This window comes from Hemicordylus capensis, chromosome 3, assembly GCF_027244095.1.
Source record: "Hemicordylus capensis ecotype Gifberg chromosome 3, rHemCap1.1.pri, whole genome shotgun sequence".
Taxonomy (NCBI): Eukaryota; Metazoa; Chordata; class Lepidosauria; order Squamata; family Cordylidae; genus Hemicordylus; species Hemicordylus capensis.
In genome coordinates this window covers 288,607,276-288,623,884 of record NC_069659.1, presented here as the reverse complement: position 1 = coordinate 288,623,884, position 16,609 = coordinate 288,607,276, and the positions used below count along the sequence as shown (strand labels likewise).

At 44.1% G+C, this 16,609-nt stretch overlaps 1 protein-coding gene across 5 annotated transcripts in view; it reads right to left on the bottom strand.

The window, feature by feature from the left end:
- ALDH18A1 (aldehyde dehydrogenase 18 family member A1) overlaps positions 1 to 7,773 on the bottom strand; it is a 39,945-nt gene extending 32,172 nt beyond the window's left edge. Inside the window, exons 1-2 of one of the 5 annotated variants that reach the window (XM_053305662.1) lie at positions 5,451 to 5,631; positions 3,553 to 3,598 (exon numbers count right to left, since the gene is read on the bottom strand). Coding sequence is in view for 1 of the 5 variants with exons in the window: in XM_053305660.1 (XP_053161635.1) it covers positions 6,394 to 6,415 (22 nt within the window). In the remaining 4 variants the exon portion in view is untranslated. Of the gene's footprint in view, positions 1 to 3,552; positions 3,599 to 5,450; positions 5,632 to 6,393; positions 6,539 to 7,635 lie in introns of those variants that run through there. The other 4 variants (XM_053305661.1, XM_053305665.1, XM_053305660.1 and 1 more) reach the window with 4 other exon arrangements.
- Positions 7,774 to 16,609: the final 8,836 nt, after the last annotated feature.

The window sequence follows — 16,609 nt, the reverse complement described above, 5'->3', positions numbered from 1 at the left end:
CGACCTGTGTGGTTTGGCCCTCAGACATGACAAGTAAACAGAAAGCATATGTGCCTCACATTTCAGTTTCTCTGAAACCCCACTGCATCTGAAATATGACTCTTGCATCACCGGGGAAGGGGAGATGTGGTATAGCCCCTGCTTTGATGCTGGCAACTGAGAGCATGAAGGAATTTGAGTTGAGGAAACCATATTTGCTTTTATTGTCGGCCAGAACATATGGGAGCTCCACAACTCACAGAGATGGGGCCAGGGACAGGGTGACCCACATCCTTTGATATCTGTTGATTCTTCTATGGGTCACGCTGCCTCCAGGTTCTCCTTTTTTATGTCCATGCATTAAAACAAAAACCAAACCAAACCTGGAGTTTGTCCTCAGAATATCCTGGTCTATGTTACAGACATATAGTTTCGCCTGGAAGCCAAAACTTCCTGTCAGGAATTTACATTGCTAGGAGCAGTCAGTAGGAGTAGCAAGGCAGCCAGCCAAAAATGCAGTGAATGGTTGCTAAGGGCACACAATACAGTATGTACAGAACCCAAACTGCAGGCTGGAGTGAACAGACTCTCCGCAATGTCATTTTTTCTGCATAGAGATAATCTAAGCATGGAAAAAGTGTGTGTACTGTAATGTCCAAAGTGTAGCACAGGTGATTTTTTTCTGCCATCATTCCAATGATCATGGAGCTGGTACATGCCACAGCTGCTCAATTCAGGTAACAGCAGGAGGAACAGTCAAACCACACTTCAGATTATAGACATACCACCTGCCATCCCTTATATAAGTATCATTGTCAGGTAGAAAAGTTGCAATGGCAAGGCAGATCTCAGTGTGAGAAAGTACACATAAATAAATACCTTTTGGACTGAAATTCAAGAACAGAAAACGGATGGACTTGGAGAAGCTGTGAGAACACAGGCTGCAAAAAAACTTCTGTTTGAATTACTGTCCTGCGTAATTAGGTGGTGATGCCTCAGTATGCTGGGAGGGGAGCAGGATATGCCTACTCACATTCCTAATCACATGGAAGCACAGCTGGTCAGAAAGTATTGTCCAAACTGACCCACAATGAAGTCAAAGTTGAAGCAAGTATTTACCCTAGTGGGAAATATATAACTTTTTTTTTGCACTATTTTGCCTCAGCTCTCAGTATTCCACTTATTTACAGAGCATGGAGTTACTCAAGCCCTGAAGCAAGTCTGTGTGACCTCAGAGAATTCATTAAAATCCTAGACATGTAAGACTGACACTAGTCAGAGACAGGATTCTGAACTGGATTGGCTACTAGCGTGAACCAGTAAACCTTGTTTGATGTGGTACTTTTCCTGTTTTTAATTCCAGACATTTAGCAACCAAACAGAAGTATGTCAATCTTCAAAAGGACAAGTGGAAAACATCACACAATACTAAAAAGAGCAATTTGGGCCCAGGCAAAGACGTGATGGATGCCAGCTCCTCCAACAGACGATTCAGACCTTCTTCCAAGAGGAAAGCTGTTCTAGGTAGAAGAAAGGAAACAAAACGGAGCAGAAGCCCATGATTCTCTGGTAGCATGCTGGGTGTCTCGAAGCAGTGCCTACCCAGGATAATAGCACATGACAACAATACCACAACAATACCGTTTTGCATCACCAACCCAAAGCAAGTGCAGTCATGTTTACAGCTTTTTGTGAAGCTACAAAGCAGGATCTAAGAAGGGGCATCAGGCCATGACAAAGAAAAAAGAGACATAAGAACAGCCCTGCTGGATCAGGCCCAAGGCCCATCTAGTCCAGCATCCTGTTTCACACAGTGGCCCACCAGATGCCGCTGGAAGCCTACAGGCAGGAGTTGAGGGCATGCCTTCTCTCTTGCTGTTACTCCCCTGCAACTGGTACTCAGAGGCATCCTGCCTCTGAGGTTGGAGCTGGCCTATAGCCCTCCAACTAGTAGCCGTTGATAGACCTCTTCTCCATGAAGTTATCCAAACCCCTCTTAAAGCCATCCAGGTTTTTGGCTGTCACCACATCTTGTGGCAGAGAATTCCACAAGTTGATTATGCATTGTCTGAAAAAGTACCTCTGTTTGCTGGTCCTAAATTTCCTGGCAATCAATTTCATGGGATGACCTCTGGGTCTACTGTTATGCGACCTCTGCCTTGCCTCAGCTCAACATCACTCTGTGCTTTATGCATGGCAACACCATTCAGGTTTTTTAAATATGGGTATTTGTCATGTGAACAGCTTTATGATTAATTTATGATTAACAGTTTTATGTGTTTTCTCAGGCTTTCCCATTATTTTATATGTCCAGGTACTGTTACTACATAGCATTTTATAGTGTGACAATATTAGTATAACTGTCCCATCAGAGTGGGATAATTTGGATGATACTGTCTCTGCCTACACAAGTAAGAAGGGGATGCATCAAGAGCACGGATATTCCAAGACCCTCCCGAGACATCCCTTTATCACTGGGAGATGCAGGGCAGGGAGCAGTGTTCCCTCTAACAGGGATTCCCAAATGTTGTTGACTACAACTCCCAGAACCAGCAAGCAAAATCCATTGCAGCTGGGGATTCTGGGAGTTGTAGTCAACAATACCTCGGAATCCCTGTTAGAGGGAACACTGGCGGGAGGGCTGTTCATCCAAATGCCCCACTCCAAATACTTGTTTAAATGAGGAGGGCATCAGGATATCTGCAAGGGGCATCCCAAAGGGCAGACTCTCAACATGGCCCCTTCCTAATAGTGTGGATAGGGATAGTACTATCCATAAAGGTCAAGTGTGCCGTCAAGTCGATTTCGACTCCTGGAGCCCACCATTACACTATTGTAACTACACTGATTTCAAAAACAAGCACTCACTAATGAGAAGATAAAGTAGAGAAAGTAACAACACCTATCTGAACCTACAAATATTTCCCTCATTCCCCTACAACTTTCAATCTCCACCTGCCCCACACACTTTCAGTTCTTTACATCTACTGCTCCATGTCTTCAAAAATACAAGTTATTCCATAGAAGAGAAATGACCTAGAAATGACGGAGAGGAGAGCTGGTCTTGTGGTAGCAAGCATGACTTGTACCCTTAAGCTAAGCAGGGTCTGCCCTGGTTGCATATGAAAGGGAGACTAGAAGTGTGAGCTCTGTAAGATATTCCCCTCAGGGGATGGAGCCGCTCTGGGAAGAGCAGAAGGTTCCAAGTTCCCTCCCTGGCTTCTCCCTAATAGGGCTGAGAGAGATTCCTGCCTGCAACCTTGGAGAAGCTGCTGCCAGTCTGTGAAGACAATACTGAGCTAGATAGACCAATGGTCTGACTCAGTATATGGCAGCTTCCTGTGTTCCTGTGACCATTTCTGCCAAACTGGTAAGACAGAAAAAGTGAAATATAGATATGCTAATCAATTCATTTCAACTCATTTTCTCTTCAGACATTTAGTACCCCTGGCTGATCACCATCTATGTAACTTTTACAATATATTTTCAAGTTACACTGTGCGAAAGCAATATTAAAAACACTTAATAAAAGCACGAGAAAAAATAATAATCTGTTCTCATGACAGCACTTACCAGTTTGGCCCTAGTTAGACTTTGGTCTTCCGTTTCAGAAGCTTCCCTTGGGAAATTTATAGTTTAGAGGTTTAACAAGCTATAGCAAATCCAGCTTGTCTAGTCTGGCTTGGCAATTTGAAGCAGCCCAAGTCCAACATTACAGAGGAAAACTACTGCCACCTCTCTTCCTAATTATATGCAGATCCAATCAAGCAGCATCAAATAAGGGAGAAATTCCGGTTCAAAGGCTGGTGGTAACAAAGGCTCCAAAAAGAGATCTAATCTCTGCTTTTGGAAAAACCGGCTGTGTTTAGAAAATGCTAGGAAAACTTTTTCAAAAATGCTGTGCACCTTTGGACAGCAAACGTAACAGGGCAGCAGGTTCCCACTCACAGTATTTTGCTTGGTCTAAATGCACTTGTGGCTGCCTCTAGCCATTGATCTGGAAAAAAAACTGCTTTGCTCTGTTCCCAACAATCATTATGAACTGCATGCTATAGGGAAAGTGTGGGTGGAACTGGTTAAGGTCATCTCTTTCCATGCATTTAAATGATATTAAGCATTACAGTCACATGCATTTAAATATTACTGAAATAAACATTTTAAAAAGCCAAATTGTTTTCTTTCTATACATTTTACATGTCAAATAAAATGAAGTACTTATAACACTGGCAAAATTGGATGTGTTTATTTGAATTATGGGTTTGCTTGCATCCTAGCACAATCCTCACTCGTATAGTTTCTTTCCAACTTGATAAAGCTTACACTCTAATAATACTTGGTAAAAATAGCCAAGTATTATTAATTAGAATTTTAATTAGTGTCCTCTCCACCACCCTTCTTTCTTGATGCTCAAGAATCCCTGGATCTGGAAGTCTCCAAACAACCAAGATCTCCACAAATACCTTTATCCAGTTTAGCCATTTCTGCCGAGCCTTCACTGCTGAAATAACTCCGCTGGCAGACAGAACCTGAGAAAATGACTTAAGGTTCTGTTTTGCTGAGATATTTACATACTTTCCATATATAGCTTTCCAAGCATACAAAGCTTTGCAAGTTTGCAAAGTCCAGCTTTGAATGCATAACTTTATTCTTAAACGAACTAATTAGTAAGTAGGGTATCCACCACATGCTCTCAATTATTAGACAGAATTAATTCCAGTGGATGTCTCAGAGCCAATGCCTATTATCTGTTTTGGCTCACACAACCTGGAAATACACAGCTTTTCCTCTCCAGAAGAAATTTTCCCCTCCCATTGTGAAAATGACTACCTGTTGCCCCATAATCCCAAAGGCAACATGATCTTTAAGAGGGAAACAAAAATAATCAAGAGCAGTGCAAAGCCAGGGGTTACAACAGAGACAAGTCAGTGTAGGCAAGTTTTATAGTGGTCTTCCTGCTAAGCTTTTTAGTAACTGGCATTCATCAAAAGTCAAAGAACAGAGAAAGAACAAAGCATATTTTAAAAGACAATTCTGCCCAGAGACTGACATACAAAGTCTGCTTTGCTTTAAAATTAAGAAGCAAGAGGCTCAAACAACATTATGACTGCAGGGAAAGCAAAAAGAAAGAAAAAGTTACCCTTTTAATATTCCTTTATTCAGTGAGAGAGCAGCAGTCCCATCCAAAAGTAGGATGCAGCTGCAACACTACTGCTCCCTTATTTATAACTCAAGAAAAGGGCACCAGGTTAACATAAGTATTTATGGCAACACAGTTTAATAAACATTTTTCATTCTAGAATCAGACTTTGCCCCTCGGTTCATAATAATTTTGAAGTCTGCCCTCTCACAAGGATCTTATCTCAGTTTCCAAAAAACCCGGTGTAAGCTTTATCAAGCTGGAAAGAAATGATAAAAGTGAGGATAGCAACAGGATGCAAGAGTCTCTTGCAGAGAAACTAAGCGGTGCTCACCTTTTTAAAAGATTAATATGTTTCAAATAATTTCTTCCTTCATATTAAATATGCAAAGTCAGAAGCAGAGGCCAGAACCTTGTTATCTTTAGCACAAGATCAATTCCTCTCCCAGAGATATTCAAATGGATGATACAAAGAACATGCAAGAAATCTTATAGGACAGGCTACATAGAAAGGTGCCTTATACAGAGTCAGACCATTGGTCCATCTAGCATAGTACTGTCTACACCAGGGCTGCTCAACTTCCGCCCTCTTGCAGATGTTGGCCTACAATTCCCATAATGAGCCCCTGGTGGCGCAGTGGTAAAACTGCCGCTCTGTAACCAGAAGGTTGCAAGATCGATCCTGACCAGGGGCTCAAGGTTGACTCAGCCTTCCATCCTTCCGAGGTCGGTAAAATGAGTACCCAGAATGTTGGGGGGCAATATGCTAAATCATTGTAAACCGCTTAGAGAGCTTCCAGCTATAGAGCGGTATATAAATGTAAGTGCTATAATCCCTGGCTATTGACCAGTGGCTGGGTATTATGGGAGTTGTAACCAAAAAACACCCAGGCGGCCAAAGTTGAGCAGGCCTAGTCTACACAGACTGGCAGTGGCTCTGCAGGATTTCAGACAGCCATTTCTCCACTTTTATCCAGAGATGCCATGGACTGAACCTAGGAGGACCTTCTGCATGCAAAGCAAATGCTCTTCCACCGATCTATGGTTCTTCCCCCAATCCAGCCTGGAGCAGCACAAAGGGCTTGGCCTGGATGAAGGAGCACCAGCGCACATTAGTACTCACAAGAGACCCACGACAGTTGGCTATCACTCAGTGCCCAGGTTCTCAGGAAGACTACACCCCACATATGCTCCTCTTGTGTCACATACCCAAGATCACACCCTTTTATTTGAATTTACGAGTTTACTTTATGAATTCAGAAATGCCTCACACTTACTCGCACAGATTAGAATCCCCATTGCTCACTGAAAAGGTGAAGAGGAGAGGAGAGCTGGTCTTGTGGTAGCAAGCATGACTTGTCCCCATAGCTAAGCAGGGTCTGCCCTGGTTGCATCTGAATGGGAGACTTGATGTGTGAGCACTGCAAGATATTCCCCTCAGGGGATGGAGCCGCTCTGGGAAGAGCAGAAGGTTTCAAGTTCCCTCCCTGGCTTCTCCAAGATAGGGCTGAGAGAGATTCCTGCCTGCAACCTTGGAGAAGCCGCTGCCAATCTGTGAAGACAATACTGAGCTAGATAGACCAAGGGTCTGACTCAGTATATGGCAGTTTCCTATGTTCCTATGAAGAAGCCCATCCCTATACCAGCTGGATTGTGTGCACTGCAGATAGAGGTGCACATAGGTCATTTTGGAGCCTGGACCGAAATGCCTTTGGAGGGCCCCCTCTGCTGCAAATTAAGCATTTCTATGCTCCACTGGGCAACCAAAGTACCTGGGACAGACTAAAGAGGATTTGGGGGGCCCCAGGGGTTGCCAAAGACCTGGACTTTGGCTCCAAAGTCCATGGGTAAGAGCGCCTCTGGCTGCAGATACAGGTTAAAACTCCTTAAGCTCACCAGAGGAGGCTTAAGGAGGACAAATGCCCCCAGATAAGTAGCTCACACCACCCCCACCCCCATGACACCTCCCCAGTTGCTGGACCGCCATGGTAACTTGCAAAAAGGCACACATCACACAGTGCTTTTCTTGAGTATCACCCATCCTCATGTCTATACCTCTAGCGTCGATCTTAAGAGCAGTTTCCCATACTTAGGATGGGAGCATCATCAATATTAAATACACCATTGTCTTTAATTCAAAGATCCCACATGTTGTACAAAGGTCACCCCTTCAACATGCACTTTGCTCCTTCTGTACCCAAAATTTTCTCTGGTACCGCCACTAGTACCTAGGGAGGGAACCACCTAAGGGAACTGAACGTGTCCTCCTGCTGGGGTTGGGGCGGGGGCCAATCAGATCCCCTCAAGCTCTCTCAGTGGAGGACGAAGATCCAGCTGTTCAGTGAGATAGGGGCGATCCTGCGTTTCCTTGGGGCACAGGGGGACCTCCATGCCCCGCCCTCCCGCGAGCGCTCAGTGAAGCGGCAGGAAATGGGCGCCCGCCAAAAACGCGGGATCGAGTCCCGCTTTCCTCCCCCGACGACTAAGCGCGCTCTGAGCTCGCGGGCAGCATCACTTACAGGCTCTCAGGACGCGGACTCGAGGAGGAGCCCACGGCGCACTCCCCACCGAGCAAGATATGTCCGCGAAGGGACTTCCGGCAGCTGTCTCCGCCCTCTATGCGCTACTACTACCTGCCTCGTGGCGTCCTCTCTGCTTCTCTCTTCCTTGTCCCCGCCTTGTTAAATTTCAGGCTCAGCCATGCTTTCTTCTCTTTCCTGCATGGGCAGCTCATTGAAGCCTTGGAGGGCTTCCTCCTACAAGTAGGACTTGTTTGCGCGGGGGGAAGGGGAAGGGCATTAAGGTTGACTGGCCACGTTGAATCCCAGGATATGTAGGGGAAGGCCAGAGCAGTCGTTTGTTATTGTGCCAGGCCGAGGCCAACAGAAAGCGATCTGCAAGGCTGCTGAATGAGTCCATTCCTGAGTAGAGAATTGAACTTGTAGGTCCATTACTATTCAGTGTAAAAGCTGCACTTTCAAGATCAACAACCTACACACGTGGACAAATGTGTTGGTACCCCTCCACGAAAAAAGAAGAACCCACAATTGTCTCTGAAATAACTTGAAACTGAGAAAAGTAATGGGCACCCATCATTGTTTATTCCGCATTTAACAAAAGCCAGACTTTGCTTTAGAGTTTTGATGCAACAGAATATTTCAAATAATAACACAAATGAAAACGGCATGGACAAAAATGATGGGACTCTTAACCTAATGTTTTGTTGCACAACCTTTAGAGGCAATCACTGCAAACAATTGATTCCTTCAACAAGTAGTTTGGCCCACTCTTCCTGAGCAAACTGCTCCAGCTGTGTCAGGTTTGAAGGGTGCCTTCTCCAGACTGCATGTTTCAGTTCTTTCCATAGATGTCCGATAGGATTCAAATTGGGGCTCATAGGCCACTTCAGAATAGTCCAATGTTTTGTTCTTAGCCATTCTTGGGTGCTTGTAGCTGAGTGTTTTGGATAATTATCCTGTTGGAGGATCCATGACCTGCAACTGAGACAGAGCTTTCTGACACTGGGCAGTACATTTCGCTCCAGAATGTCTTGATAGTCTTGAGATTTCATTGTTCCCTGCACAGACTCAAGGCATCCCATACCAGACACAGCAAAGCAGCCCCAAAACGTCACCGAGCCTCCTCCATATTTCACAGTAGGTATGATGTTCTTTTCTTTGAAAGCTTCATTTTATCATCTGTGGACATAGAGCTTATGTGACTTGCCAAAAAACTCCAGTTTTGTCTCATCTGTCCAAAGAACATTCTCCCAGAAGCATTGTGGCTTGTCAATAAGCATTTTAGTAAATTCCAGTCTGGCTTTTTTAATGTTTTTCTTTCAACAGTGGAGTCCTCCTGGGTCTTCTTCCATTGAGCCCACTGTCACTCAAAAAGCGACGGATGGTGCGATCAGACACTGATGGACCTTGGCCTTGGAGTTCAGTTTGTATCTCTTTGGAAGTTGTCCTTGGCTTTTTGTCTACCATTCTCCTTCTGCCCATTCTGGGGTCGATTTTCTTCTTGCGGCCACATCCAGGGAGGTTGGCTACAGTCCCATGGACCTTGAACTTCTTAATAATATTTGCAACTGTTGTCACAGGAACATCAGACTGCTTGGAGATGGTCTTATAGCCTTTGCCTTTAACATGCTTGTCTATAATTTTCTTTCTGATCTTCTCAGACAACTCTCTCCTTTGCTTTCTCTGGTCCATGTTCATTGTGGACACAGGATGATACCAAACAGCAGAGTGACTACTTTTCTCTATTTAAATAGGCTGAATGACTAATTGCATGATTGGAGACATGTGTGATACTAATGAAAGAAAACAGCTAATTTGAAAAATCACTCTAATCCAATTATTTCTGATCTTTGCTAGGGGTACCAACAAATGTGTCCAGGCCACTTTAGAATATCTTTGTAGAATAAGCAATACTTTATCTCTTTTCACACTTGCTTTGCTTTACTTGATGACATATCAAAGGCATGCAGTATACATGGGACAATTGCTTTTCATTTAATTGCTTTTCAGGAGGCATAAAACACTTTTTCAATGAGCTGTAAGGGTACCAACAAATTTGTCCACATGTGTACTACCCTCAGTCTTCTTGGAAAGAAAATAAACATAGGATATAATAACCCTTCAGTATCCTTCAGGCATGGACAAGATGTTTTAAACATGCAGTGACAACTCACATACATCGGCATCTTTGTATTAAAGCTGGCAGGGTTCCATTGTGTTATGTTAGTTTAACAATTTGCTTGGTTCCATTTTGAGAGTTACCAAATCCAGAGAAGACTCACTGAAATCTGTGACTATTGAGGACTCATTTGTGGAACGCAGCTGTAGCTACCTTTCTGGGGCAAATTTTGGAAAGTGTCCAACTTTCAAGCCAACGATAGCACATCATAACTAGGTCGCTTTAACCCCCAATATTGCAATTTTCAGGTAAAGAAAGAAAGGTATTTCTTCCCTTCCTGGAAGTTACACTCATGCCACCCACTTGTCTCCAACCATATATTAAAAGTATTAATGCCACCTACTTCCCCTATTCATATTCATGCCACCAACCTACCCTCAAGCATATATTAATAATACATGAGTGGTAATATACATTTGATTGACTTATGGATATTCATACCAAAAAGCAGATATTTGACTTCTGTTGTAAGTCAAGGATTTCCCGTGTTTATCCCTTGGTTGGGTAACTTACACCAGGCACCAGTATCACACTTTCAAACAGAGCTTTATTAAAGTTTTGCTAGCAATCAAAGCTTATTGGGTGTGGCTGCGCACGCTAGCAAGTTCTACATACCGGTATCTTTTATATTGAAATAACAGTACATTCCACACTTGCACATTTCATACAGGCCAATACATCCCCTTTTAACTCAAAAGGTTCCAAATGTTTTCAAGTGTGACTTCTCTCATCCACACAGACATAATCAAGCACCTTCAAGGCAAGGAACAGAACGTACCCGATATGAAAAGTGCCATCTATCTCAGCTAGCTTGCTACTTATTCAAACTAATCTTTTTTGCTGCTTAAGCATATTTTCAAATATTTTCCCACACTTCCTTCCTGATGTGCATATGAAGTAATGGACAGATTTGGCTTTGGGCTTAAAAGATCCAAATTCAAATAATTACTCAGTTATAAATCTCATTGGATCGTGCTGAGCAGACTATCTCACAGGGTTGCTGCATAAGGACAAAATTATACTTTCTAAATATTTGGATGTATACTTTGCATGTAATGCATTTTAAAAGTTAGGTATGTTGTAACCTATCCCAAGCTCTTGGAATAGAGCAGAACAGAAATTTGACAAATTCACATTACTTCTCTCCAGACCTTATTTTATTGCATAAATTAAAACATAGAAAGAGGGGATAGCAACAAAGAGCAGATGTTTCAACATATATACGTCAGCTTCAGGGTTCTATATCCCACAGTTTAAAATCCACACTTATATCAAAGACTTTTCCCCAATCTAATTAAACACCTGGGTAATACATAACAAACGGGGGAGGAGAGAGGAGAACATAAGAACAGCCCTGCTAGATCAAGCCCAAGGCCCATCTAGTCCAGCATCCAGTTTCACACAGTGGCCCACCAGATGCCGCTGGAAGCCTACAGGCAGGAGTTGAGGGCATGCCCTCTCTCCTGCTATTACTCCCCTGCAACTGGTACTCAGAGGCATCCTGCCTCTGAGGCTGGATGTGGCCTATAGCCCTCTGATTAGTAGCCGTTGATAGACCTCCATGAAGTTATCCAAACCCCTCTTAAAGCCATCCAGGTTGTTGGCTGTCACCACATCTTGTGGCAGAGAATTCCACAAGTTGATTATGCATTGTGTGAAAAAGTACCTCCGTTTGCTGGTCCTAAATTTCCTGGCAATCAATTTCATGGGATGACTTCTGGTTCTAGTGTTATGTGAAAGGGAGAAGAATTTCACTCTATCCACTTTCTCCACACCATGCATGATTTTATAGGCCTCTGTCATGTCTCTCTGCAGTCGTCTTTTTTCTAAACTAAATAGCCCCAGGAGTTGTAGCCTTGCCTCATAAGAAAGGTGCTCTACGCCCCTGATCATCTTGGTTGCCCTCTTCTGCACGTTTTCCAGTTCTACAATGTCCTTTTTTAGATGTGGTGACCAGAATTGTACACAGTACTCCAGGTGTGGCCGCACCATAGTTTTGTATAAGGGCATTATAATATTAGCCGTTTTATTTTCAGTCCCCTCCCTAATGATCCCTAGCATGGAATTGGCCTTTTTCACAGCTGCCGCACATTGAGTAGACACTTTCAACGAGCTGTCCACCACGACCCCCAGATCCTTCTGGTTAGTCAGCAAAAGCTCAGATCCCATCAATGTATACTTGAAGTTGGGGGTTTTTGTCTCAATGTTCATCACAACTATGCCTGGTTATCACTGACACTGAGAGAGAAAAAACCTGGAAGAGGGAGGGTATGAAACAAAAATGTTATTTGCACCCTTAAATGGTCTATGTTCTTAAAGATTTCCCTCATTTCTTCTTTGCTGTTAACCTCTGGCTGTAGTTTATTGAAATAGAATGCTTCCCTTATCTTTCTTTTAGGTGTACAATATTCAGATTCTAAAATGCTTACTTTGAGAGGCACTGTTATTCCACTATGTTTATTTTTCATATGTATCGACCATGGTTTTTCCCTGTTTATGTATTTAGAATCTGCTAGGTGTTTTTTTGAATCTGGCGACCAGATATCTTCCTGTTTCCCCTATATAATTTTTACCACATTCTCCACAAAATCACATTACAGTGGCTGACATTCTCCCTAGCAAAGCGTGTGTGCTTTGAGGGACTGTGGGGTGTGATGGGAGCCCTTGATAAATGCACTTTCCCCCATGTGTGTGCTGTTGTGCATCCTTAAGTCTCCACATTCCAGAAAGGCTCTGCAAGATCAGAAATACGTTGCTGAGGGTCAGCAATGTATTTCCAGTTTTGCAGAGCCCTTCCAGTGTGTGGGGAGCACTCCAGACTCTAAGGGCTCTTGCACAGCAGTAGACATGCAAGGGGAAAGAAGAGTGTGCAAGAACTCCTGTTGCACCCTCATAGTCTCTCGAACCGTGTTAGTCAGGATGTCAGCCACGATCCCAAACAGTGGCGCGTGAAGTGCCTCTGAGGAGTCAGATTTTCAAAGTGCTGTTCTCTCTTCTTTTTACCAGTCGTTACATCTATATAATTAATTCTCCAAGACGGGATGCGTGGGGACGTGGCAGAAATGAGGTGATTGGCGGACAGAGGGGGAGGAGGCAATTGGCTGACAAAGAGCGCGAGAGAGTTCCAGCGCTGAAGTGGAGAGAAATAATGGTGGTGGCGAGAAGGTGAGCAGCCGGCGGGCAAAGCCCCGCTGGCCTGAAAAGGTGGGCGGGCGGGCGGCAGGCAGGCAAAGCACTGCTGGGAGGCGGCGGTGGCAGGATGGCGTGGCCCGCCTGCCGGGGTGAGGCGGTGGTGGGCCCTGGCCTGGCCACACAGAGGAAGCGGCAGTGGGCCAGCCTGGCCTGGCCGGTGGGAGGCAGCAACGAGATGGCATGACCCAAGGGGACAGCGGTGGGGGGGAGCGGCCAGTCAGCTGGTCAGCCAGCCAGAAAGCCGGGCATGTCGGCATGGGGGGTGGGTATGGCTGGGCCCAACCAGAGGCTCAGATGCTCTGCGCCCAGGCCCACTAGTTGCCATTAAAAGGTAAAGTGTGCCATCAAGTCAATTTCGACTCCTGGTGCCCACAGAGCCCTGTAGTTTTCTTTGGTAGAATACAGGAGGGGTTTCCCATTGCCTCTACATTTGTATACTGCATTTTGGGCAGTATACAAATGTGAAAGGGGGAAGAAAGAGAGAACAGCCCTTTGAATATCTGACTCCTCAGAGGCACTTCACGTGCCAGTTGTTGCATTGCCATTCTAGCCACCTAATGGCGCAGCAGGGAAATGACTTGCCTAGCGAGCCAGAGGTTGCCAGTTCGAATCCCCGCTGGTATGTTTCCCAGACTATGGGAAACGCCTATATTGGGCAGTAGCAATATAGGCAGATGCTGAAAGGCATAATCTCATACTGCATGGGAGGAGGCAATGGTAAACCCCTCCTGTATTCTACAAAAGAAAACCACAGGGCTCTGTGGTCACCAGGAGTCGACACCGACTCAACGGCACAACTTTAGCTTTTTCACATTGCCAATGGGAGAGTGTTCCCTGGAGGGATGGGATGAAGCTTTGCTCTGCTCATTGTCGTGTCTCTGTTTGGAAGGACAAAACAATCTCGCAGTTGAATCTGTTGTGTAACAAGAACAGATGTGTAACTGCAGCTTGCCTTTAGTTCACAAAACTGGGACTTTGTGCTCACTTGCAAAGCAACTGGAGGGACAGTCCCTTCTAAGCTAAAAATGTTGGGGGGTAGATTGTACACAATGGTACCTGGCTCAGTGGTCCGTAGGTTTCCCCTGAGCAAGAAGGCAGAGTGACAGTGTTGATCTATGCACTGTATTTATACTGATACAATCAAGAGAGGCAATATATTGTTTTATCAGGATGCTTTTTTCCCCCCCAGACAGCAAAAAAACACAAAGGAACTTAAGCATTCAAGCTCTTTTTGAGAAACACAGGGGCAGGTCAGGAAACAGCCTGTTCCTAGGGGTTATTCACTAGGGAGTTGGCCTTGTGCTTAAACAGATAAAGTCAACAAAGCTGGACTTTGTTATTGCATGCTTCGTGCAGCCCAAGCTCAAATAGGCAAAATGCAAAATACAACTAGGATTCACATAGAAATCATGTGCCCTAACAACTAGTACTCACATGTACTGTATCAAGATATAAAACAAGTACTGAGATTCACATAGAACTCAGATATATTAAGAGAGCCAGTGTGGAGATCAACCATGACGTTCACTGGGTTATCTTGGGCCAATAACTTTCTTTCAACCTAAGAAACCTCACAGGGTTGTTGTGAGGCTAAAGTATGGAGGGGAACCATGTACAACACCACCTGAATTCCTTGGAGGGTGGGATATAAATGTGAGTAGTGATGATGATATGTTTATCGTGCAGCTGAGACCCCTTAAACATGAACAATGACAGTAAGTCGCTTCAGCTACAAGCCTAAGTACATTCACTTGCAAGTAAATCTTGTTGAAGCAGGGCTTACTTCCAATTAAACATGGTTAGGACTATTCAGCAAATGGGCTGAACATACCTTAAAGTCAAGAATACAGATGTGACATGGGTGAATTAAGGAGACAGTATGAGTTATTGCTCACAAAGAGTTTAATGCACAGCGATGACCCAAGAGGGGGCTTGATGAGGCTTTTGTTGAGAGAAATATGAGAAAGTTCTGGAAGTCTCTTCTTCTTACCATGCCAGTATAGGATTGCCCAGTGATGTGACTGAGCAAAATTGTGCAAAGACACTGGCTAGTCCCCCCACCCCCACCTGCCCCTGGAAAGGAACAAACTGTGCTGAAGAAAAGCTTTACTCCTAAAATGGAGCATTGCTCACTCACAGAAGCCCCCATCTGCGATAAAGTTATTTGAGCAAATAAATGTACCCAGTACTTTTATTCAATATGTCCTGATATTTCTGAGAAGTTCAAATAGCTTAATGGGTCTTCCAGACAAGTTCTACCTCCAGCTGCTGATCCCTGCTTAATGCTAACAATAAGTAATAGAATCATATACTCTCATAGTGCACTGAGGAAGTCAAAGGAAAATTGCACACCAGAAAATTTTTGGTGGGCATGACTTTTGTTGGATTATGTGGATAAACCCCTAATACATTTGCAACGAGGCCCTACTATTCACATGAAGCAGCCCAGAGATGGAGCACTAATCGGAGACGGGACTTGGCATGGGATATTCTGAGACACTTCACGAGACACATAGCTGGTGCAGACGTGCCCAGAGAAAAAGCTTGGGCTCCTCACTGCCCACATAAGCAGACATGGGGCATAAACCATCCAGGACAAACATTCTGACAAAGCTGTTTCCAGAGGCCCAGCAGGTGATATGAGGACAGGGAAGCCAGGCACTGGGCCAAAGTATTATCATATGTGCTTCCATATCACACTCCGACGAGAGTTGTAAATTACTAGCCCTTCTACTTGAACTTTGAAGCTATTTTCCCCCTAATAGTGTCTTTATTTTAGAGGTGACAGGGTGGGAGATCACTATCTCCTACCACAACATTAGAGGCAAACCATAGACATAGGGCAGGGCACTGGGTGATTACAGTGGAAACATCATGACTTCAAAGAAAGTTGAGATAGATGCATAGGGGCTACACATAAAATTGTAGTGTGTTGTGTCATTTTGCTCATGACATTTTGCCGAAATGGCACTAGTTTTTACGTAGCTTTCATTGTGCTACAATACAGGACCTCAATTATTATCCTAAAGTACCTCTGGCTAGGGTACCTGGGTTGCATACAAGCATTCATATTCTTATGCCATCACAATGCCCCCTCCCTTTAGGTTAAAAAAAAAAAAGATAATGGTGATTTAATTAATAATAGTTTTCCAGCCATACACATTTCCAGATATCTATGTTCCTTTTGCAACACTCAGAAATGTCAGGAAACAATTGTATGTTTTGATTGCTTAGGTAATCAAGAGTAAGCCTAAGGGAAATGCAAAGTGTTGTTACTGAAAGAAAGAAGCAGGCTAAACAAGCACATCTCTTAGGATGTGTATAACAGTGTGAAGCAGTGGTGAAGGAGTAAGACTAGATAGACATTATCCTGCAGTGATGCCTAGAGGATTCCAACACCACCTCCAGAGAGACTCTTTCAGGCAGGGAGACAACTGGGCAGTGGAATGGATGGCATACTAACATAATTATATTCTGGTGGTTGACAATACCATAGCATAAGTGGACACTGAAAAAACCATTGTACACTCATCTAATGGAAGATAGAAGTGCTAGCTTTAGAAGCCAGTATTTTTAACATAATAAACAGACACTAAACACAGA